Genomic DNA, 22,649 nt, shown 5'->3' on the forward strand with positions numbered 1-22,649 from the left:
CACAACGTCTTGATTGGACGTTGCAGGTGACGCCCACAAACACACAAGGTGGGGTTTAATTATTTAACGTGACCAAAATGATGTAGCTGTCAGAGCCAGACTGAAAATATCGAAAAGATGAATTAAGCACACAACTGTTCATTCTTTACAGTTTGCGGCAACTTTGTCTAAATAAATGCATTAATGCTGCTTCGACTTTTCTTTAACAATTTTTTTATAATAATAATAAATAAATCACACTGGAAATGAAGTAATAATAAGCCTATCACTTTTTTTATTAAACATTTATTTTCATCGTCAATATAAGTAAACATGTCGGTTTAAAACGAACACGTTGCATGCTTGTGTGGGATTGTGTTGAAGGCGATTCGCCAGCTCGTGACAGAAGCTCCGAGTAAAAAATCCAAATGGAGGCGAAACCCGGCGAGCCGTCCGTGATGATAGCGACAAGCATGGGGAGAGATTGAAAATGCGGATGTCTCTCCGAAAGAGAAATGAGCGGATCGAGAGAGCTGCGTGCTGACTGGAAGGGAGAGAGATGCGAGCGAGAGAGATGGAGGCGGGGGGGAAGTCTCTCAGCTCTGCGGGGACTGGAGCGCCCGTGCCCTGGACCGGCGGCGCAGTGCTGGCTAACATTCAACCCTCCCCTTGTTCCACAACCAGTTCCACACACAAGCAGCGACAGGTAAGGTCTAACCAGCGCCTCATCCTATCAACCGTTTGGTAAACAAACCTTGAAAAAAATCACCTTCGATACAAAAACAAAACCTTTGCATGAGTTTATTAAATCGTTTGCTTCGGTGAATTATTTCGTAAAGCCGTCTTGGTTAAATTCGCGTTGTCTTATTGCAAGGCACGGTACATTCCGAGGTCGCCTTACCCGAATTTCCCGTCCTGTGACTCGGGGAAAACATTCGATTTGTAACATAACCTTTCGTCGTGTTAAATTTTAAATCGAACCCTCAGTGTTTACAACCAAGTACATTAGACGCGATAAGGGCGCATCCGCTCTTGTTTGAAGCCCTTGCGGTTGTCTTTATTTCCGAGTGAAGGCTCCATGAAGCTTGTGGAGGGAAGAACCAGCCGCCTCTGGTTTGCCATCAGGGAGCTCGTCTATATATCTCACAGTGTGGGCTTTTCGCTTGCCTTCGTAAAGGCAAAGATCGCGATCACAGTCGTCAGTTTATCGGTTATCTATGTTTGAGGAGCAAAACCGGTGAGTTTTGAGTAGAAGTTTACCATTTAATATCGTTTTCTTTCGATGGGGTGAATTAGGCTTGCAGCATGCGTGGACGGTAGCATGGCGGTTCTAGAACAGTCGTCATGCCAGTAAAGCGTTCTCGTTCTCGGCTGTTACATTTTTCCATTGTGACTAGGGAGAAAATTATACGTTATTTCAAGGGCTGGATACATTTCTGACCGGATTAAACGCGTCAGTCCTAATCCATCTTCATTCGCCGCGTATTGACCGAAACTAACCGTTTATTTGTTTCATTTCTATTTTTCAAGTCTTTGAAGTCCCTGCTGCCATTCGCCGCCATACGGCTGCAACCACCTCGCTTTCGCCCCGTGTTCTTCGTCAGTCGAAATTCGGGGTAAATAACCCAATTTATTCACGGTAAGATGTGCTTTTTGACGTCATTTCTAACAAATATGAGGGAAATGTAATAAAAAAACTTTTTTGGAGCATTTCGAAGTTGTTTAAACGAAGCTGGTTTCAGCTATCGCCAGGGTTGGAGGTGGTATTAAATGCTAGTTCCAGCCGGCTAGCTTCGGTGTAGGTCACATCACAGGTCGGTTTAACAGTGCATATTTGTAAGACTGTTTACGTATCTTGATTTATTTTCAGATATGTTAAGTTAGCAATTTATCTGTTAACGTTTGTGACAAAACCTGTTGTCCAAAGTAATTATTTGGTAAATTTACTAGAACATAAAACATTAAAAGGCACTTTAGCACGTGCACATCGTGGTTGGCAAGTTATGGTAAATCATATCAATGCGACATCAGAAATGTATACACTTATAATTTCTACCCCCTTAACATTTTGATATTTTCCCATGAATGTATAAATAAAATCGAAGAACTTTTGTTTGCGATTTACAAAAGCGCATACAACTTTTAAATGCCGCCCGTTCGATATTCTGTATTTAACACCCGTTTTTCTGTGGTAAGGTGTGATTATCACGACATCCACAGTTTCATTTCTGGGGGGTAAAATGCCCCTGAGCTTCAGCCCGGGTCTGTTTTAAAGCTGGACTGTTCTGGCTCACGCGCCGCCATTATACATTCACTGCAGCAGCGGCGACGCCTAGCCTCTGGAAAAAGCCATTTTGTGACTAATTCACCCAGTTTACACATTTGCGAAACCGCATCAATTTATGATTAACCCTCCACATGTGTTCGACGCTCGAGGGTTTTATTCGAGCACGATAATCTCTTAATATAGTCTTATATTGCGTGTCAAGGGGGCGACCCAGAATCTGTCCTTGGCGGAAGCGGAGACCCGCGCCCAGTAGGTTTGGAGGCAGGCACTGGTGCTGCATGCTGTAGCAGTCACTCATGATGATCCCTGGTCGTGTTTCCCCCTCTCGACGAGACCGAAAGCAGATCCCGATCCGTGGTCAGCTGGTCCTTCCACAGCAGCTGGCTGCCTATCGTCCTGAACGCTTCTTCCTCCTCATGTAGTACCTCCCAGTATCCACTCATCCGCCGAAAATGTACTCCATTTTGACCGATTGGGTGAAATGTTCGCCCGGAAAGGAGCGGGTAGAGCGAAGAGAAGCCGTAGTTCTGTAGACAAAATGGAAGATAAGACGGATTGACTGTGCTTGCTTGTGTCGACTGCAGAGTTATTTGAGATTTGAAACCGTCACAAGCAATGAGCTCTGTCTCACGACGGAGCGTAAACGCTTAGGGGCGGTGTAATGAACATCAAGCGTTTATGTGTCGGGCTGGATTTTAATTCCACTTTTAAGGCAGGATTTTTTTCACTATTTAAAAAAACAGGTTTTATAAAACATTTTGATAGAATGATTCAGCGGTCTTTATAATTCTTCCAAAAAATAAATAAAATGCCTGTAGTGATAAAGCCATTTGAGTGCGTCTTTCAGTTTGATTAATGCATTATTTTTACATTTTAATAGTGATTCCACATAATGAATGGTGAAATGGATTCAACCACCCCAGACCCTGGTAAGAAACAAGAGTCTTATACTCTAAATGTGTCTATAGGTACATATGTGTGTGCATAGGTACATGGACATTAATTCCCCATTATTCTTCATTGTTACAGTCTGGGACCAGGATGGCATGTTGAAGCTATTGGACGCCATGAAGGGAAACCTTCCAGAGAAGGATCTGGCCAAGTACAAGACCTCAGAGTCCCATCTGGACTGGGAGAAAGTGGCTTTCAACCCGTACTCCGCAGACATGTGCAAACAGAAATGGCAGGAGGTTTCCAGAGAGGTACACTAACTGGCAACTACTGAGATACAAGTTGTCATCCAGATTGTGATTTTTCATGCAACAAGTATTGATATTTGGAATTTGGTGTGTAAAATAAGGATTTTGAATATGGTTGTGATTTTAAATATATTGTTTCTTTTCACACAGATACGCAAATTCCGCACACTCTCCGAGTTGATCGTGGATGCACAAGACTTTGTAAAAAACCCCTATAAAGGGAAGAAACTGAAGGTAAGGAATTTTATCTTCAAATGTGTGGAATGACAGAATTTTTCATTCATAAAATATCTGATGTAGCCTAAGTGTCCACCGAGGCGCATTTACGTGCCGTGCCATTCTGCCCAAAGTTGTGCATTTTTCAACTCTGGGCATCCGGTCCAACGCCGACGATGAACAAAAAAAGGCAACTGGTGGCTTTTTTAAAAATCTGTTGAAAACAATTGAAACACCACTCCGGCCGCAGGAGTAAACGCCTCGGTTGACACACGGCTTAAGAAATGAATTATTATAGTGGTCACTTACTCAGTTTTGACTCTTTTTCTTTTTCTCTCAACAGAAACACCCAGACTTCCCGAAAAAGCCGCTGACGCCGTATTTCCGTTTCTTTATGGAAAAGCGGGCCAAGTATGCTAAGCTGCATCCAGAAATGAGCAACCTAGATCTCACAAAAATCCTATCCAAAAAATACAAAGAGCTGCCGGAGCGTAAAAAAGTGAGTTGATTTTTAACATTTGATCTTTAAATGAAGAACTTGGCTTAAAAATGTATTTTAATTTGTCAAGGTGGGATCAGTATGGTAAAGATCTGCTGTTTATGTGTAGAAGTATTTATATGTTGATATTGTAGGGCTTTGTCTGGATAACTTGTTATTTTGAGTGATGCCTTTCTAGATCTGTCAACAATCTTGTATTGTTTTGTCTGACCTGCTTGTTTTGCCTTTTTTGTTAATAGGAGAAGTATGTGAATGATTTTCTCCAAGAAAAGGGGGAATTCGTGCACAGCATGAACAAGTTCAGGTAAGCCAACTACTTGTTGCATTTGCAAGTCGCATTTAATTTTACAGAAAAATGCTAATTTTTATGTTTCTGATCAGGGAAGATCATCCAGACCTTTTGGAGAACTTAAACAAGAAGTCTAATGTTCCTGAGAAGGCCAAGACACCACAGCAGCTGTGGTATTGCCACGAGAAGAAGGCCTTTCTCAAATTACACCCAGATGTAAGATCTATACGCACCCATCCAAACAAACTCGCAAACAAATTGCTGCAGGTGTCTGTATGCACATTAAAGCTGCCAATGAAGGTAAAATGCAACGTTCATGTTTATGGCTTGCCAGGCGACCACCAAAGACATCAAGGACAATTTCGGGAAGCAGTGGATGCATCTCTCTGACAAGAAAAAGATAAAGTGGATCGTCAAGTCCCTGGAACTGCAGAAACAATATGAGGTGAGGACTCTTTCAAGCAACACTTTGTAGTTTTTACAAAAATATTTCAGCTGACTGAGCAGCCTCATGGGGCCTAGAACCGCTTTGTAAGGTCTGCATTCGGGTCGGTACACACAGCCCAATCCTTCCCCTGCCTGCGGAAGAGTGTTTTATGGTTTCCAAATGACGTTTCTGCATTCACCAGTTTCATTAACTTAGTAAATAAATTCATGTGTATTGCGCTGCCAAGGGGAAGATTAAACAGGGACATTATTTACGAGAGTGCTAACAGACAATTATGTTTATCAACCACGTGGGGGAGCTGTGAGCAAAAGTTCTAAAGTGTTGCTTTCAGTTTGTACAGTATATAATTCAGTCGAGTCCGGCTGTTTCTTTTAAAGTTTGTTCATTGTTATCCTACTTTAGGAGACGATGCGCGAGTTCATCCAGCAACATCCAGAGATGAACATGAAGGAGGAGAACTTTCTCAAATCCACTCTGACGAAAGCAGAGAGACAGCTCAAAGACAAGTTTGACGGGCGACCAGACAAACCCCCATCGTGAGTTTAGTCTGCTTGGTTAAATGCAAATAAAAAATTCTTACAAGCCTCATTGTCACATTCTCATGTTAACGATTCGTGACCTGGCCTTGTTTATGGTTTTATACTGTTGTATGAGGTCTAGTTATGACGTTTGTATGATTTTTACACTCAAAAACATAAAAATCAAGAAATAATAGGCTATTTTCAACACTGGTTTTGGGGCCAGCTCTGCAAACGCTCGGTTTTAGTTGGCATTGAAGACACTTGGAAGTAAACGGACACCGTTTTGATTGGATAGCATTTTGCGTAGTTTGAGCCTTCTGTGAATTTGGTTCAAGACATAACGTTAGGTTACGCATTAGCACCATTCACAGTGTTCGCAGGGCAGGCATTAGTATTATCTGAAGAACTCCTGTGATTTATAAATGACCTCCCCACATCAGTATTTCATGTGACGCATTCGCACGGGATGATTTTACTCAACTTACTGATTTATTTCTCAGATGTGATGGCAAGACTTTGTGTAAAGTTTGTATAGCCTATACTTGTATTTCATATGACCATACCTGCCAGCATTTTCAGTGAGGCATAGTACAAAAATGTTTTACTTGCATAAGATTGCTGCACCATTACTATCGGATCCAATATTGACGGAACAGCTCTGCCTTTTAATTTTAGTCTCTCTACAAATCCAGCGTCGATCTGTGCCTTGTTCACGAAGGAATCTTCTGAGAAATAAAATAGCAAACACTCCATGTTTTTCCCACATGAGCTGGAACGTCTTTAAAAATAAACTTTAACATTACTAATGTCGGAATTTGAAGGAAGGTTATGCAGTTACTGTATTCTTCCACAACCAGGGGTACAATATTTAGCTATCTTTAACCGCATGTTTGTTTATTGTTTGTTCCGTCATCCGTGCCACCTCAGTTACTTCAGAATTGTCATGCGCGAACCAATAAGCAGGGCTACAGAAGTAGTCGTTGATATTTTTCTGTGGAGGCGGTGTTTGCTGGGCCTGGCGTCAATAACATGAAATCTCAGTAACCGTGGAGTTTTCAGTTCTAACACTTACATGATGTTTGAGCGAATATGATTCCCTCTTACATAACGAAAGCTCGGTTTAAAATTGTGATTTTAATTCATGCCTCCTTTAAAACATAAAACAGGTCATCAAGTTAAGACCTTTTTGTATTGACAACAGAGGACATTTTGGTATACTAACCTTTTTATAGTTCTAACTTTGTTTTTTGTTGTCTTCTGCCCCTTTTTTTCTCTTAGTAATGGTTACTCAATGTTCTGTGCTGAGCTAATGTCCGGTATGAAGGATGTTCCCAGTACTGAACGTATGGTCATGTGCAGCCATCGCTGGAAACTCCTCAAACAAAATGAGAAAGACGCGTACCAAAAACGCTGTGAGCAGGTATGTAGCAGGCTTGCATAAACACTGTTTTTCTGCACCATTTTCTGATAAGAATCAATAATGTTAACATATTTTGCAATAATTTTTCATCTCAGAGAAAAAAAGAATACGAGGTCAAGATGAATAGCTACTTGTTGGTAAGTCTATATATAATCTAATGGAATAATGCTCATCTCTATGTATTGAAATATCGAAATATTTTGCTACCACTTCCAAAAAATAATAATAATTGTTTTTGTATGTCTTAGAGTATCTCAGAAGAGGAACAGCACAGAATACTGTCAGAGCAGAAGATGGGAAGCTTTAAAAGGGCTGGAGGCAGTCCTGCTCCTAAAAAGAACTCGAAGGCAAAGATCAGTCCATCTGTCAATCATCTTTAGGTTACCTAATTAAACAACCAATAATTTTTCTCCCTCTTATTCTGCCATTTATTTTTGAATTGCCCTAACAGGCCAGCCTAGAGAAGCCCAAGCCCCCAGTGTCTGCAATGTTTATTTTTGCAGAGGAGAAGCGTCCAAAACTTCATCAGGAAAGGCCCGATCTCTCTGATATGGAGCTTACGAGACTACTCGCCCGCATGTGGAGCGATCTTTCTGACAAGAAAAAGGTATTCAGGACACATTGTGACAGTGAAGTTTTTCCATTTCCATCACTATTGCACAGAATCAAGAAGGATTGTCTTAGATATAAATGTGAAAAGAAGATTGAACAGATTTATGAAACCTCATGGTTTGGTGTCTTTTAGGAGAAGTATAAAAATCTGGAGATGACGTTGAGGGCAAACTCTGAGAAGCAGCTCAAAGAGGATAAAGGGAAACTACCAGAAACGCCCAAAACAGCTCAGGAAATCTGGCAACAGAGTGTCATTGGAGACTATCTTGCCCGATTCAAGGTACGTAATCAGAGGAGGAAAACAATCTCTTTTGTAGCATTGGATGGTATGTCCGGTAGTAATAATTGACTATAAAAGACCACTTCGAAAGATGTAAACAACACTGGTGAAATGCTGATCCAGAAATATTTACTGTTTCAAAACGTTCAAACAGAAAACAACCAACAGAACATTTATAAGCAAATCAAATTGTTAAATAAATACCATTACGTATTTAAGATAAGAAAAAGGTTGTGCTGCTGGACCAGTTTTTACAGTTTCTTGCAAAATTGTCTATAGTATTTTAACATACTCTGCAAGTCAGTCCTGTCCCCTCAATAGCCCACACTAGTTTTGTTGCTGATGTCACACTTTTTTTCTGGTTGGTCAGGGTGATAGAGCGAAAGCTCAGAAGACCATGGAGGCCACATGGAACACCATGGAGAAGAAAGAGAAAATTGTTTGGATCAAGAAGGCTGCAGAGGACCAGAAGAGATATGAGGTGAGTTCAAATAGATCTAAAATGGGATTTCAGAGATTTGATTCTCGATCCTTTTATTTGTGCTGTTGTTCATACATTAAATTATTTGAAGAAATTGTTTGTTCATTCAAATGTTTTTGTACCATGTTATCAATTTATGATTTTTTTCACGTAGAGAGAGCTGAGTGAGATGCGATCACCTGCTCCGGTTTTCACCCCAGGAAAGAAAATCAAATTTGAAGGAGAGCCTAAGAAACCGCCCTCGTAAGTTCATTGCTTAGCTGGTGTTTCTTGCTCACGGTTCTCTGTGCAATGCTCTTCCATGTGTAACTGTGTTCTGTTCACCTGCTATTGTAGAAATGGTTATCAGAAATTCTCTCAGGAGATGCTGTCCAACGGAGAGCTCAACCACCTGCCCATGAAAGAGCGAATGGGTGAAATCGGGGGCCGCTGGCAGCGACTTCTTCAAAAAGAGAAGGATCGATACAAAAAGTTGGCGGAGGAGAAACAGAGGCAGTACAAAGTGCTACTGGAGCAATGGCTTGAGGTACCAAAATATTTTCCGTTATTTTCAAAGTATCTATCAATCTGCGACATGTCATTTTCTGCATTTGTGATCTTGTAAGCAAAAATGGAATTAAAGAGTAATTTTGATTATTTTGACCCTCGCAGAGTTTGTCAACATATGAGAGAGCTGCGTACAAAGAATATAATTCTATGGTAGGTTAAAATGGACATACATTTTATTTAATATGCATTTATCATATTTTATGTTGTGGCGTAACACATTTCTGCTTTTATCATTTGAATTTCATTTGTGTTTGGTTAAAGTATGTTTGAATTAGGTAAACTATTTTATAAATACTGAATCATATATTTTCCCAAAATTTGTGTCCCTTAGAAAAGGAGGAGTACAGGAAAACAAGGTGGCACCAATGCTAAAGTTGCAGCCAAAGCCAAACAACCAGTGAGTGTAAAGACTGTGAGTTGTTTTCTTTACTATTTGAATTAGAGCTGAAATTTGACATTGTCAATTACCACATCAGGGGGGCTGGGGTCCTTAAAAAGTTAACCTAATATAAGGCCTTTTCATGGAGAATTGTCAAATAAGGGACTAAAAACAGTTGTTACAAAACAGTTTTATATATTCGCATAAAACTTACCGAAACCTGTAAGATTGCTGGGAGAGTGTATCGAGCACAGAAATACTATGTAATACGCCCAGCTCGTTTTTTGACAAGTTCACCATGTTAAGCATGTAAAGTCAGAATGTGTTGCACAGCTGCTTTAATAGGGGTTCACTTCCTTGATTTGGTATGATTGCGTTCATATCAGCAGCGAAGCGTGCTGGAGTTCACATGAACCGCACCCCAGACCTCCCTTTTTAAGCGGTATGTAAATCGAAGTTTTGGTTTTAAATTTCTTGTAAAGTGGCATTGAAATGGTCTTAAAAAGTCTTAAATTTAACTAGCTTATATCTGTAGACACCCTGTACATGTTAGGCCTGTCACAATATCACTCGTCAATTGAATCTGTAGTTTTATTTTCTCTTTTTTATTTGGCCAATGATTTGCAAAAAAATGTGTAGGGTGGGGCAGATCAAGCCACCATTGTGGCTCTTGAGACAAATTGTTAAACGGATGCAACCCTGCCACTTACTGGCAGTTGATTATTTATGAAATCATATGTTTGGGGACACTCTTGTACAATTTTAGCCTTTAATGCTTATTGAATTTATAATAAACCATGGAAAATGATGTTTATGAGACAAATGGACAAAACGCTAACCCTAAAGTACTTATTGGACAAAATTATTAGGCAAAACCAAATCAGGGCATGTATATGGGCTTTATTCTAATTTCCAAACGATGCACACTTCACAGAAAATTAAACATGCATTCCCTACAAAATAATACCACAAGAGGCACAAAAAATATTAACATCAAATAAAATTGAAGTCATTCTCATGGCCACTAGTTTTAACATGTATGCTAAGCATGTTTTAGCAGTGTTTTGTTATTGACTGTTTCCTTCTCAATTCCAAAGCAAAAAAAAGTGGTGGTGGTGGAGGAGGAGGAAGATGATGACGATGACGAAGACAATGATGATAGAGAGAAAGATTCTGATGAAGGATCATCGTCTGGAGATGATAGCGACGACGATGATGAAGACGACGATGAAGACGACAACGATGATGTAGGTTTTATAGCAGTCTGATTACTATTCCTTTAATATGTTTGAGGTTACGTATGCAGACACACATGTATATATTCTAAAATATTACTAATCACTTTCAGAATGAAGATGTGGAGGATGAAGTGGACGACAAAGAGAATAAATCCGAAAGCAGCAGCAGTGCCTCCAGCTCTGACGATTCATCGGGTTCGGATTCGGACTGAGGCAAAGCCATGTCAGGCTGAGCGCACAGACTGCCAGAAACGCTGTGATCTGAGCCATGAACCCAGGGGTCCGAGCCTGCTCCGCACTTCTCTTGTTCCACAACCAGAAAGTGCTTGCCCCATTGTAAAACATCTACAGCCACTCACTTCATCCAGAGTCTTTTCCTCTGCTTGTGTTCCTTTTGTTTCCCTGGACATCTTATTTCTTCCTCCCCCTCCAAGTTTGCTTATTAAGTTTAAAGGCGTTTTAGGCAAATAAAATGTGCACGAGGATGTGTACTCAGAATTCCTCTCCAGCAGATCAGAGACAAAGGTGTAGAGCTATTCTATTGGCTTTTAGTCATTGTTTGAAGCATTGTTAGGGTGCACCTTTTTTATTTTTTATTTAAAGGTTTCAAAGGAGGACAAAGAGAGTACCAGGTGCCCTTTTCGTTCTCATAATTGAGCCAAAGAATCTCTTAGTTTTGCTAATTATTTCGGGAGGCTAAGGGGACCAAATAATTGCACTGCTGAAGAATGTCTGCTCTCCTAATCTTCATCTGTACCTCCTTCTTGTTCTTTTAGCATTGTTCCACCGCAGACCTGTCATCTCCCCCCCCCCTCATTTTGCTTTGCTGATTAGTTTTGCTTCGGTTCAAAAAATGTGGTATTTTCAGGAGCAATGAAGCCATTTTGAATGTCGCTGCATGGACCCCGCTGGTCAATTCTCGTTCATAAGACACCATTACCTTACCTACACCTGATGGGAGTTAAAGGTGAAAATGAATTATTTATTTTTCGTCCTATTGTAAGAACGTTGCCTATAGCTGTTTTGCAATGTTGTTGTGACATAGTCACAGAACAGCAGATGTATTTGAGTTAACTGTTCAAAAAGATAATTAAAGTTACATGATAATGATTAGTTCATGAGTTAACTGTTTGCAAACACAAGCAATGTTCTTTTAGTTGTTTCACTGGCTGGGCACCAAAAGGTTTTCTCTTTGTTAAAAGTGATTTGTTTTAAAGCTGAGTTTTTCAACCACTATTTTATTTGGTGCTCCAAAGAACTATTTGTTTTAATTTGAGTAATGTTTTAAATATGAAAGACATGAGCTACCCCACAATTCAGTGCACTTATGGCGGAATCCCAGGCTCGCAAGCCCAGTCTCCTTTCAGTATTTGTTTTTATTTTTACATTTCATATATATCACTCCTGTAACTTTAAAGGTTTATCATACACCAGCTCAAGGAATGTAACAGACATGTTTTGCTTAAGAGAGGGGTACTGCTATTTGTCACGTTTATGTATAAATGAACAGTTTTGAGGGTGACTGGTATATTCTCTCATTTCAATGCATCTAAATTAAGAAAGGATCTAGCAATCTGAAATGAGCTACTGTCTTTTATTCTTAGTATTCTTAGTCTCCAATGTGATGGGCACAGTACATTACCTTTAAGAGCATTGGGCATTGCTAATTTGCAAATAAATAGTAGTTGAAAAGAAATTGATTACATGTATTTTTGTTTTCAAGGATTTCAAACGGTCATCTTTTGACATCTGGAAGCAGATGCATTTAATCTGTATTTAAGTGCCCAAAGTTTTCAATTGTGCGATCTTGTGTTGTTGGCTCAGTTAGCACAATTTGACAATTGATGATTTAAGTGATGGGCTGGAATAGGAGACCTTCCAGTCGACCTTCCAATATGTGTTCGATATTTTATAGGATTTTGAGAAAATAGACTTTGGCTGGGTTCAGTGCTGTTGTAAGGTATTTGTAAATACGGCTTAATTTTTTCCTTTGTATTGTGTGAACATAATTGGTTTTGTGTTTTCATTTGGTTAAGCAATTTGCTGCTTTAGCCAATATAGTTTGTCAGTTGGGGAAATGTTTTTAATTTGGTAAGTTTTAGTTTTTACCCCTCCCCATGTTTGTCTATTTGTAGAAATGGCAACAAAAAAAAGAAAAAAATGACATCTTAAATTTGTACTGCAGATTTGAAAAAATTTGGACTTTTCTATTCCATGAAATGTTATATCCCTGCTATTTACAATTTGGGCAAATAAACCTCTTAAACAGTGACACTGTGTTTGTATGAATGTGTGCTGGTAATGCGTTTGAACCGTGTAGAATTACAGGCAGCTGAGTCGACGGTTCATCCCAGATCGGTAATTGACTAGTGATGTCTGACATCGGCCAAAATGGCAGCGTTTTTAATTTTCTCTCATTATCTGTGCTCGAGCAACTTGAACAATTAATCGCATCGTCCATAATATAAAAAACCGATGTATATTTATAGGCAATTCGTTTAAAACATGTTGATTCTCTGTCGTGAATGAATGGGAGAGCAGCAGGTTCTTGGATGACCCACAACCCGGCCCGTTCACTCACGGTGAGTATAAACAGCGCAGTAAATATGCTTTACTGTTAGCGGCGCCAGTTTAACGAGTAACATTATTACATTGTGGCGGGAAAATATGTTACAATGTTGCAAAAATCTGCCCTTTTATGGCAAGTCGTGTAGCATACAGAAAATGAGGCAGTGCGACATTTGTTTACAATCGCAGCATGCGGCAACTGTCAAGTGTATGATGTTTAAATCCAAGCCCTTATAGGAATGCGTTCCTGGCCCTATTTTATTTGAATTTCTTGTTTTGCTGGACGGTTGCTGTGACCCACTAAAATAAATACCTTATTTTATTCGTGTCATTTTTATTATGACCCTGGTAAATAAATGTAAGAATTATATAGAGGGAAAATTCAACCTTAACTGTTAGGCGTAGAATTCCACACGGTGATAATAAATAAAATGTTATACACACAGTATTATTCTGTAAGTGTTTGATGCTCTTATGATGAAACATTGATAGTATGCGTGGCCTTATCAAATCGGTTGCGATGTAGTATACCTTTGTGTGTGTGTTTTGCAGTATTTTCCACCGTTTCATCTATTATGTGGACAAAGAGAGTTCCCCTCGAATAGTTGTTGCAAATGAAAATGGAGGACATGTCTCTGTCAGGCCTGGATAACACCAAGCTGGAGGTAAACCGTTCATGAGAGCAAAATTCTGTGTACATTTTTGCATTGGCATAACCATTGAAACCGAACTGTTACTTTCTCATTTGTAGGCCTTGGCTCATGACGTTTACTCAGATCTGGTGGAAGATGCTTGTTTGGGGCTGTGTTTCGAGGTGCACAGGTCCGTCAAACAGGGCTATTTCTTCTTGGATGAAACCGACCAAGAAAGCCTGAAGGATTTTGGTGAGTATGCTATGAATGTTTATTGTATTGCTATTTGTTAACAAGGGGTGGCTTTCAAATATATCATTTTTGTCCATGCTCTCTTTGATATAGAAATAGTGGACCAACCAGGTGTGGACATCTTTGGACAAGTCTATAACCAGTGGAAGAATAAGGAGTGCGTGTGTCCCAACTGTAACCGCAGTATCGCTGCCTCTCGATTTGCTCCTCATCTGGAGAAGTGTCTTGGGATGGGCCGCAACAGCAGTCGAATAGCCAACCGCAGGTCAGCTGGGGTGGAAGAAAGGGCTGTGATGTCACTACTAGGCTCTCTTATTGCTAAAGGGAATGCTCTGTAATAGTTCACATATCAAGAAAAAATTTTGTTCCCTGGGTTTCGAAACCCATCACCTATAGTGACCTATGGTTGTCAAACGAAAAATATCATGTTCAAAATATGACATTGTTAAAGTCAGATTATTTGCTAATTAGAAAGCATACTTACAGAATCAAGGGATTAAAGGCCATTCTTCAATAGATATATGACAAGAGCATTAAGGGGGAACAGATGGACTGAGACTTTATAAGCCTGGAGTAAAATTCTACTAAAGATGGAGAGAATTGTGTGCTTTGTTCTGCTCTTTCTACAGAATTGCAAGCAGCAATAACACGAGCAAGTCAGAAAGTGATCAGGAAGACAACGACGATATCAACGACAACGACTGGTCCTATGGTTCAGAAAAGAAACGTTAGTTCTAGTTCTTAGTCCTTCTCTAACTTCCCACATTAGGATGTTGTCGCTAATATTACTTTGTAAACCATTTATATTATGTTTCCCACAGCTAAGAAGAGAAAGTCAGAAAAGGTAATAGAGACGTAAACTTTTGTGTATGTGTATTTTTTAAGTGAATATAAAAAATAAGTGTTTGTGTGTCTCAGAATCCAAACTCTCCGAGGAGATCTAAATCTCTGAAGCACAAAAATGGTGAGTTTTATGGTTAATACCAGTTTTCAGCTGTTGACGTGAGGAACTGGGGGTTTAATATCGCTCTCGCTTGTCTCTCTATAGGAGAGCTCAGCAGTAGCGTCAATCCAGACCTTTACAAGGTGAGATCTTTTAATTCACGTCACTGTATAAAAAAAACTTTTTGTTGGACTTACAGTACTACTGTTGTACTCTCTCCCCTCCAGTATAACTACAGTTCTGGCATTAGTTATGAGACTCTTGGACCCGAGGAACTACAATCCGTACTGTCTACAGTAAACTATTTTTATTGCCCGGTTTCAAAAACAAGGTTATAGTAGACTAAAATGAATGTTTAAGCTGTATTAACTGAAAATAACTCCAGATATTCTGTGCTGGAGTCTGTGCAAAATATAATTTCTGATTGTGTAGTTAATACAAATAATTTCATCCTAAATAATAAATGAGATACAAATCATCTTATAACTAATCTTAATGCTTTATGGTCCAAAATGAATGAACAAAAATTGTTCTCTTTTTCTTTCCTCAGCAATGTGGGGTTGTGTCAGAGCACACAAAGAAAATGTGTACTCGGTAAGAGTTCGGTGTGATTTATGCTTACAAGTGCACATCAGATACACGCAGCCCTTGATCTCAATTAGAGCTTTTTCCGTTAACTTGCTCGCGATTCTGTCTAGTCACCAAGTTTATCTTTTTTCCTTTGCCAGCACAGAATATTTCTCTACAGCTGTTTTGTGAAGTCTATATTATGACTATAACTGAATTCTTAAAATCCAGTCTGGAGAGACTAAAAATGAATCATTTATTCACCCTCATGCCATTCAAACCTGTATATAAGACTTTTTCTGTCAAACACAAAAGAAGGTGTTTTAAGAAATGTCTCAATGGTTTTGTTTTCATACAACGGGAAGTCAATGGGGTCCGGTGTTGTTAGGGCACCAACATTATTCAAAATATTTTGTTTTGTGGTCTGCAGAAGAAACAAACTCCATGGCTGTGGTTTTTCTGCATAAATACGTATTTAAGTATATTTTGACCTCGCTGGGATCACCACGTAAATTTCAAAATTTCGATTTATAGAGCCGGTGTTGTGCCGAATTTGGACTCATCGCCAGATTACGACTCCACTGATTGAAATTGCTGGGAGATTAGCTAATCCTAACCCCTCCCCCACATCTAATCCTAACACTTAATATTACTGGTGAATGGTGAGTCATTATTGGGCACCACACTGGCCAACAGGGACCTACAGGGACATCATTTTGCGAGTTATCTTTATGTTTCCAGAGATTCTGTCAAAAATAGACCTATTTTATTCAATATTGTTTAGGTGACTGTTAAAATAATAAACATTTGAACAGATTTTTCCAAAATTGTCAGTCAGAAATGGATAATTATAATAGTTTGTTTTTGTGTTGCTAAGTGAAAAATATATATTTTTGGCAAACACTTGAAACCTTGAATTAACAACATTAAAGACTATTTTTGGCGGGGGGGGTTGGCCGAGGGTGCGTGCAGTCTTCCTTCTTTTTGTGCTTGGCTGATCACATGCCTGAAAGTCATACATGTTTGGAATGAAGTGAGGGTCAGTGAACTATCCCTATAAGGGTTGAATTTTTATTATTATTTTATTGCTCTTATTAGGCTTATGCTGGTCATTAATAAAAACATGAATATTGGATGTTATACCATGGTCTGTTTGAATACTTGATTCTGATTCTGAAAACCATTTAATGCACAGGTAGTTCCAGTCAATTTGATCAATGTTTAAAATTAACTGCATCACGTTGTGGGTTCTTGGCCTCCACATTGTGCATTAAAATTTGTATAATATATAAATATATATATAATGCACAGCTAAACGTGGATTATCCCTTACATATACCAGTATGGTCACAGATACTCTTAACAGTGAATCTGTGAAAATCCTGTGTTCAGATGTGTAGCTTGTGCTCAGCAATAGAGAAATGAAGGTGTTCATCTATTTGTGTCTGTGTATGTGCTGCTTTAGTGCTTTATACTGATTATGCATGTGATCACATGATCTTGTTCATTCATGTAAATGGAAATGATCATGTTATGTTGGGACTGATTTTACGGAACACAACTGGCAACCATGTCAATTCCAATTTTTGATTGGTTTTCTGTGTTATTTGCCATCATTCGGCCTCTTATTTTTAAATGTGTTTGATTGAAATAATCTGTCTCCATTCCATTTGGATATATCGGTACACCATTCTTTCCCAATTGGACAGTCATGGGTTGTTTCAAAGCACTGCCTGTTTTACCATGCGAGAGACTTTTTGAAAATCCGCCAGCATCGGACGCCCATCCCTAAATGCTAATATCTAACCCTGGAGCCCATTCTCAAATCCCTTTGGCGCTGTTCATTCAGTCTCTCGCCCAGTCATTGTGTCTGGTGCAGTGCGTAATGCCACGTTGTGTCCTGGCAGGTCCCAGCGGTGTCCCCAGCACACGGACGAACAGAGGAGGGCAGTCAGGGTCTTCCTCCTTGGGCCGTCCGCGTGAGTTTCACCCCTTCTCCCCAAACCTGACCTCTCCCTGCACAAAAATAAACAAGCATACTTTCCATGTTTCCTCGCATCTGTCCATCTCTTAATTCTTATTCATCAAGCCTCGATCATGTGTAGTCCAGAAAATAGACTTAATGGTGGAAAACACCTTGGTTTTTTTAAGGTACGGCATCAGAAGTGGCACATCTGGCATTTTCTTCCCTTGTCTTGCATGGCCACAGCAGGTTACCAAGAGTGACACATTTCCTCTCAGTTTGTTTTATATTTTTGATATAAAGATGATGATGCTTCATTCTCAACTCAATGTATATCAAGCAAACAGACTTGTAGTCAGCTAATACACAGTTCATGCACTTAGCATGACAGTCAATGATGAGGAAGGTTGTCTTCTGTTTGTTTTCCACAGAAGCAAGTAATACGATTTGATGACATAATTTTTGGATGTTCTATCTCAATTCTCCATTCGGCTGTTTGTTATTTGTATGGTCATGTCATGCTTTCTGTTTAATAGGTCAGCACTTCCCGACTCGGATACGATGCTGGAAAATGATGGCTATGATCCCGCTGATGGCCAGCTCATCATGTCCCGCCTCCAATGGGATGGCTCCTCTGATATCTCACCATCAGACTCTGCGTCTTCAAAAGCCAGTGAGACACCTCAAAAGATCTAAACGCAGCTTTATTCCTTTCTCACTACTTCTCTTTCTCATTTTCTTGTTCTGTTCTCCATCTCAGGCACCAATAATTCTGAATCAAAGAGACCTAAGAAGAAAAAGAAGCCTTGCGCTTTGTCCATGAGTAGCTCTGGAGGTGGAGGGGAGAGAGATAAAGGACAGGAACGAGAGAGGGATAGAGACAGAATGGCCGGAAGCAGTGGTGGCAGTAGCTCCCAGAATCCGCTGGGCCTGCCCAGTCGGAAAAAACGACCGAAACTGCCAGTCCCTCTGGCCCCCACAATCTACGATGACCTAAACTAAGGAACATTTGTCACACATGCACTTGAACTCTGCGGGACCTGAATATTTTGGATGCAACTTGATCACTCTCTAGATGTGAAGATAGATGAATGAGAACATCTGGGTGTCAGGCCATCAATTTTGTTACGACAATGTTGCACATTGAAAAGTGAGTCTTAGCGTTTTCTTTTTGTGAACGATTCTGTTATATCACTTTTTGTTTTTCCTATGCAGATTGCTGCCATTCCATACTCTGTACTGTGAGTATATGTGCGTTTTGGGTTTACAGTGACACATGGAATGTGCTATGGTGTGTGCGGGTGAACGCAAAAATGAATGTGAAAGTGATGTTTTGTCCCTGGTGACCCATGTTACACGATTATGTTAACATAGTAAGGTTCATCTGTGCAATGTCCTCTACTGGTTTTAAAGTTTTTTTATGTATTGATAATGATACTGTACCCTGTTGTTTTCTTCTCAACTGCAGTGCTACACATACTTTTTGACATCGTCTTGCTAAATAATGGATATCAGTTGTGCACCTGATAGCTTGATGCCAAAGCTGTGGATACGCAATCTTTTAAATTAATAGACATGTTTATTGTCATGCCTAGTCTGACACTATTTATTTCGTCTGCTTTGTGAATGCTTGACGTTTTTGTTTTTCCTTTTTTTATAATCATGGCTTTTGATATTTTTCATTTGATTCCAGTGACTGGATGGCTGAAGAGTTCAGTGGACTTCATATAACTTAATAGGTTAGATGTCAGCTTTTGTTTGAAATAATTTGTTAAAAATGTATCTCCTATGAACACAAAGTGAAAATGGTGTCTGAAAATGCACTTGGAATGGATTAAATCCTGTTAGTACAGCCTTATTTCTTTGTTCATTTTAGCTTAAGATATGTATGACCTGAGAGCCTGAACTTGCGTAAGCATGAGGGGAAGTGAAATATCAAAAAACCAAACGTGGTACAAGTTAAACAGTGTATACCATTGATGTAGATGGTCCTATAGCATGAGTTTTTTGTGATGCTAAGTTTTTGTTATCTCCATCTCTATAAAACAATATTTCTCAGGACTGCCCTATCTTTCTACAAGCATTCTGGAATCAGTAATGCTGAAACCTCATCATGCTCTGTTTTCGGTGTGCACTAGCAAGACATCAACAACACAACCAATGTATTTCAAAGACGGGACGTTTTATTCTGAAATACCTCATCAGAACAAAAACTAAGCATTTTTAACAATCGTCTGTGATATAAAGCGTGAGAATAGGTAGTCATGTTTTCCCCTAAGACAAAAGCAAAGTGACAAATTAGACTAGTTTGATACTCATACAGTAACCAAACTATATCACACATCTTAACGTTTTTAATCCTCTTGGTTTTATCTACAGTAAATACATTGTTTATATACAGATTTTACATTAAAACAAATTATTTGCTTTACCAGTGTCATGATAGACCTTAACCACGCTTTTAAGAAAAATAAAACACTATAGTGGTAAAAGATATTTAGCACTAATTGTGTTTGCCTCTTGTAAATCTTCACATAGTATAAAACTACACATAAATGATGATAATAACCATGAGCTGTAACAGGTGCAGCAATAGCAGCTGACATGCTGTGCCAGAGTTGTCATGTAGAAACACAGTTTGAAATATATACAGATTTCATATTATTTGCAAACATTCTTTAACTTTAAACATGAAATAAGCGAATGAAAGCAAATTGTATCATAGCACCTGTTAACGCATCACAGCTGTTTGTCATTATTTGAACGTTTCTGACCTTGCAACTATGTAGAAAAACAGTGTTGTCATCACTGGTGAAGACGAACCACAACATCTGATAAAACTGCAAGTTCTCTAAATGAGTGTTAAATGAGATGTATGATCTTAATTTCTCTTCTTATACGAAGGTACAGTTTAGGCTGAGATTAAATAATTATATAAGGTCAATTTTTCAATAAGCTAAATTATACAGCAATGTTACATTCTGATCACACATGAACACAACTTCAAACATCGAAATGGCACCAGAAGCCTGAAAGGCTCCCTGAGAGCTTTCTCTGCTACCACTGACTGCTTATTGCTCTTCTCTGGTTTCTCGCACCTTCTCAACACTTCTCCTTAGTATTGGCATCATTTTCGGAGGAATAGTTTCATCTGTCATCTCATCGACTGTGCATACCAAAGATGAGGAAACTGAAGAAGACTGTGACGCCGACCAGAGAGATGGTGGCGGGCGCGGTGAAGAGCTGGCGGTAGTTGATTCGGAAGTACCAGACCACAGCGAGCAGGACCACAAATATGGGGACGACAAGACTCCCTGTGCTGAGAGCCACACCGGCAGATCGCAATCCCCCGCCGAACATGGACATCCCACCAGGTCGGGGGTTCTCTTCTGGAGCGGCCTCGCGGAGCATCTGGGCTTGAGAGATGTGACAGTGGAGCACGCTGTTGTGGGTGATGTTCAGAGATAGGAGAGAGCGCTGGGGGTCCTGAAGGAGCTGACCCTGGAAGATGAGCTTTATCTGATGTTCGCGGCCAGAGAAGTATTTACTAAAACACATAAAAGACTCCATTAAGTAAAATAAATGTTTTTACACATGAACTAGGTAAGATCAAAGATTTTTTATTTGAAAACATTCCTTTCCCACAGCTAACACATCGAACATTGCGATTTCTCCCATTTATATGTAAACAAATGGCCCGTCTCCTCATAAGTGCATAATTGAGTGGTTTTCCTCACCTAATGTGTGTATTGTCAAAGTGTGTGTTTGACTCATCACCTCTTCAGTAGTCCAACTGTGTCCTGAGGTCTGATCACAGCAAGCTCCTCTGTGTCGTTCAGGAACTTCAGTCGAACTGTGATACTGGTGACCTCATCATCCTCTTCTTCCTCCTCCACCCCTTCGTCCTTTTCATCACATTCAACAAAACTCACTTTCTTCCTTCCGCCCTGAATGTCCAGCAGCTCATCTCCCGGCACCTCATCTCCCCCATCCGGCCTGGCGTCCCCCTCTTCCTGTTTCTCCTCCTCCACAGGCACTTCGTCTGGCTGCTCGCTGGACTCTGAGCTGGAAGGAGGACCCGTGTAGCTGTCGTGACCCCCGAGGCCGATAAGAGAGGCATGGGCACCCACAGTGAGAATGGTTCCCAGAATGTGATCTCCGCGGTCGGCTACGTGGGTGGACAGCCAAGCGAGAACCACGGCCAGAAACAGGACGATCACACTGCCCAGGGCCGTGGCCTCCCCCCCAAGCCCGTCTAGCACAGTTAGAGCACACACCGCCATCCCTGCCCCTCTCTGCCTACATGGGATAAAAGTTAGGGTGAAACGATGAAATGATTTTAGCTAAAAAGATATTCAGGGAGAACAAACTCTTCATTTGACATTATCAAATACAATAATGAGAATTAGTGACATCATCCCAAAATAAAAATGCCAAGTTACTTAATATTATTAGTGACAGTTTTGACAACACATTTTTTCGTCTCTTTAATAAAAGAGGACGTGTGTCTAAAAGCAAATTGGGTTCTTCGTTACTTGTCTGTATCTGGAAGTAACGTTAATTATGTATAATAATGGGCAACTGTTATATTACTGTAATAACGGATCGTTAAACAAAGGCAGTCAATAAGAATGACCTGTTAAGAAAGACTAAAGAGCTCTGTAAGGCACTTAAAGAGTATATAAAGCCATAACTCCATTACCTAACATTAAGTGACACACTTAGCAGTTTGCATTAGGCAATGAGTGTCAAATTTTGCATTTTATTTTCTTAAACAACAACAAAAACTGTGTTTCAAATGATCTTATTTCACCTGTTCATAATTATGTTGATCAATTAACGGTACAGTTCAGACAGTATCTTCCTCTCAAGACTAGCCGTTTCTGCTAAACCAATAAAGCCTTCCACAAACTTCTATCATTACATGTCTACTTTCAAAACGATCCTCATAATCAGGTTATGACTTGATACTGAACAAAATCAGAAGGAAGAACGAACAGAAACGTTCTCGGATAAAAAGTTATCTGCTGTTGTTTTTGTTTCTGGGTGAGATGGCAGCTAATCGTGTAACGTTAGCGGCGGTGTAGGACGACCTTGATTCGCGAGCTTTATAACGCGTTCCCTTTAAAAATACACGCATAATTCAGGACATTTACCTTCTCTTCCGTCAGATCATTGTTGTTCGACGCTGTTTCAGTCCCAGCATCAGTTGATATACACAAATATAGTTCACAGGATTAGAGATAAATAAACACACGTACACCCTCACAGCGGCGCGCACGCTTACAGCTGACGCTTTGCGTAAAGGGGGAGGTCACGTGGTCGCC

General features: G+C 39.8%; 3 protein-coding genes across 14 annotated transcripts; 2 read left to right on the forward strand and 1 right to left on the reverse strand.

Moving 5' to 3' along the window:
* Positions 1 to 336: 336 nt before the first annotated feature.
* On the forward strand, positions 337 to 12,669 carry ubtf (upstream binding transcription factor). 6 transcript variants are annotated; one of them, XM_056751865.1, is made up of 22 exons: positions 337 to 685; positions 1,510 to 1,618; positions 3,147 to 3,195; positions 3,296 to 3,468; positions 3,616 to 3,699; positions 4,025 to 4,180; positions 4,420 to 4,484; positions 4,562 to 4,685; positions 4,804 to 4,914; positions 5,320 to 5,453; positions 6,717 to 6,858; positions 6,954 to 6,995; positions 7,107 to 7,205; positions 7,310 to 7,465; positions 7,604 to 7,750; positions 8,121 to 8,231; positions 8,386 to 8,474; positions 8,568 to 8,757; positions 8,883 to 8,930; positions 9,112 to 9,192; positions 10,257 to 10,406; positions 10,508 to 12,669. In XM_056751865.1, exons 3-22 carry the CDS (start codon positions 3,159 to 3,161, stop codon positions 10,607 to 10,609), a joined length of 2,241 nt encoding a protein of 746 aa, XP_056607843.1. In that variant the 5' UTR covers positions 337 to 685; positions 1,510 to 1,618; positions 3,147 to 3,158; the 3' UTR covers positions 10,610 to 12,669. The 6 variants fall into 6 exon arrangements, with proteins under 6 accessions (XP_056607843.1, XP_056607845.1, XP_056607848.1 ...); XM_056751866.1 differs by lacking the exon at positions 337 to 685 and adding an exon at positions 703 to 1,216; XM_056751867.1 differs by lacking the exon at positions 1,510 to 1,618.
* A 90-nt stretch (positions 12,670 to 12,759) lies between these two features.
* On the forward strand, positions 12,760 to 19,174 carry atxn7l3a (ataxin 7 like 3a). 7 transcript variants are annotated; one of them, XM_056751890.1, is made up of 13 exons: positions 12,760 to 12,979; positions 13,518 to 13,630; positions 13,717 to 13,849; positions 13,943 to 14,114; positions 14,479 to 14,576; positions 14,671 to 14,693; positions 14,768 to 14,813; positions 14,898 to 14,935; positions 15,020 to 15,088; positions 15,343 to 15,386; positions 17,267 to 17,338; positions 17,859 to 17,995; positions 18,083 to 19,174. In XM_056751890.1, exons 2-13 carry the CDS (start codon positions 13,580 to 13,582, stop codon positions 18,322 to 18,324), a joined length of 1,125 nt encoding a protein of 374 aa, XP_056607868.1. In that variant the 5' UTR covers positions 12,760 to 12,979; positions 13,518 to 13,579; the 3' UTR covers positions 18,325 to 19,174. The 7 variants fall into 7 exon arrangements, 6 of the variants coding, with proteins under 6 accessions (XP_056607868.1, XP_056607873.1, XP_056607870.1 ...); XM_056751895.1 differs by having other exon boundaries at positions 15,020 to 15,123; positions 18,083 to 18,295; XM_056751892.1 differs by lacking the exon at positions 17,267 to 17,338.
* Positions 19,175 to 19,483: 309 nt separating this feature from the next.
* Positions 19,484 to 22,637, reverse strand: tmub2 (transmembrane and ubiquitin-like domain containing 2). Its single transcript, XM_056751911.1, has 3 exons — positions 22,479 to 22,637; positions 21,100 to 21,621; positions 19,484 to 20,869 (listed from the first exon to the last, which is right to left on the reverse strand). The coding sequence occupies exons 2-3, from the start codon at positions 21,603 to 21,605 to the stop codon at positions 20,482 to 20,484; spliced, it is 894 nt and encodes a 297-aa protein (XP_056607889.1). The 5' UTR covers positions 21,606 to 21,621; positions 22,479 to 22,637; the 3' UTR covers positions 19,484 to 20,481.
* Between the last annotated feature and the right edge of the window lie 12 nt (positions 22,638 to 22,649).

This window comes from Triplophysa dalaica, chromosome 7, assembly GCF_015846415.1.
Source record: "Triplophysa dalaica isolate WHDGS20190420 chromosome 7, ASM1584641v1, whole genome shotgun sequence".
NCBI lineage: Eukaryota > Metazoa > Chordata > Actinopteri > Cypriniformes > Nemacheilidae > Triplophysa > Triplophysa dalaica.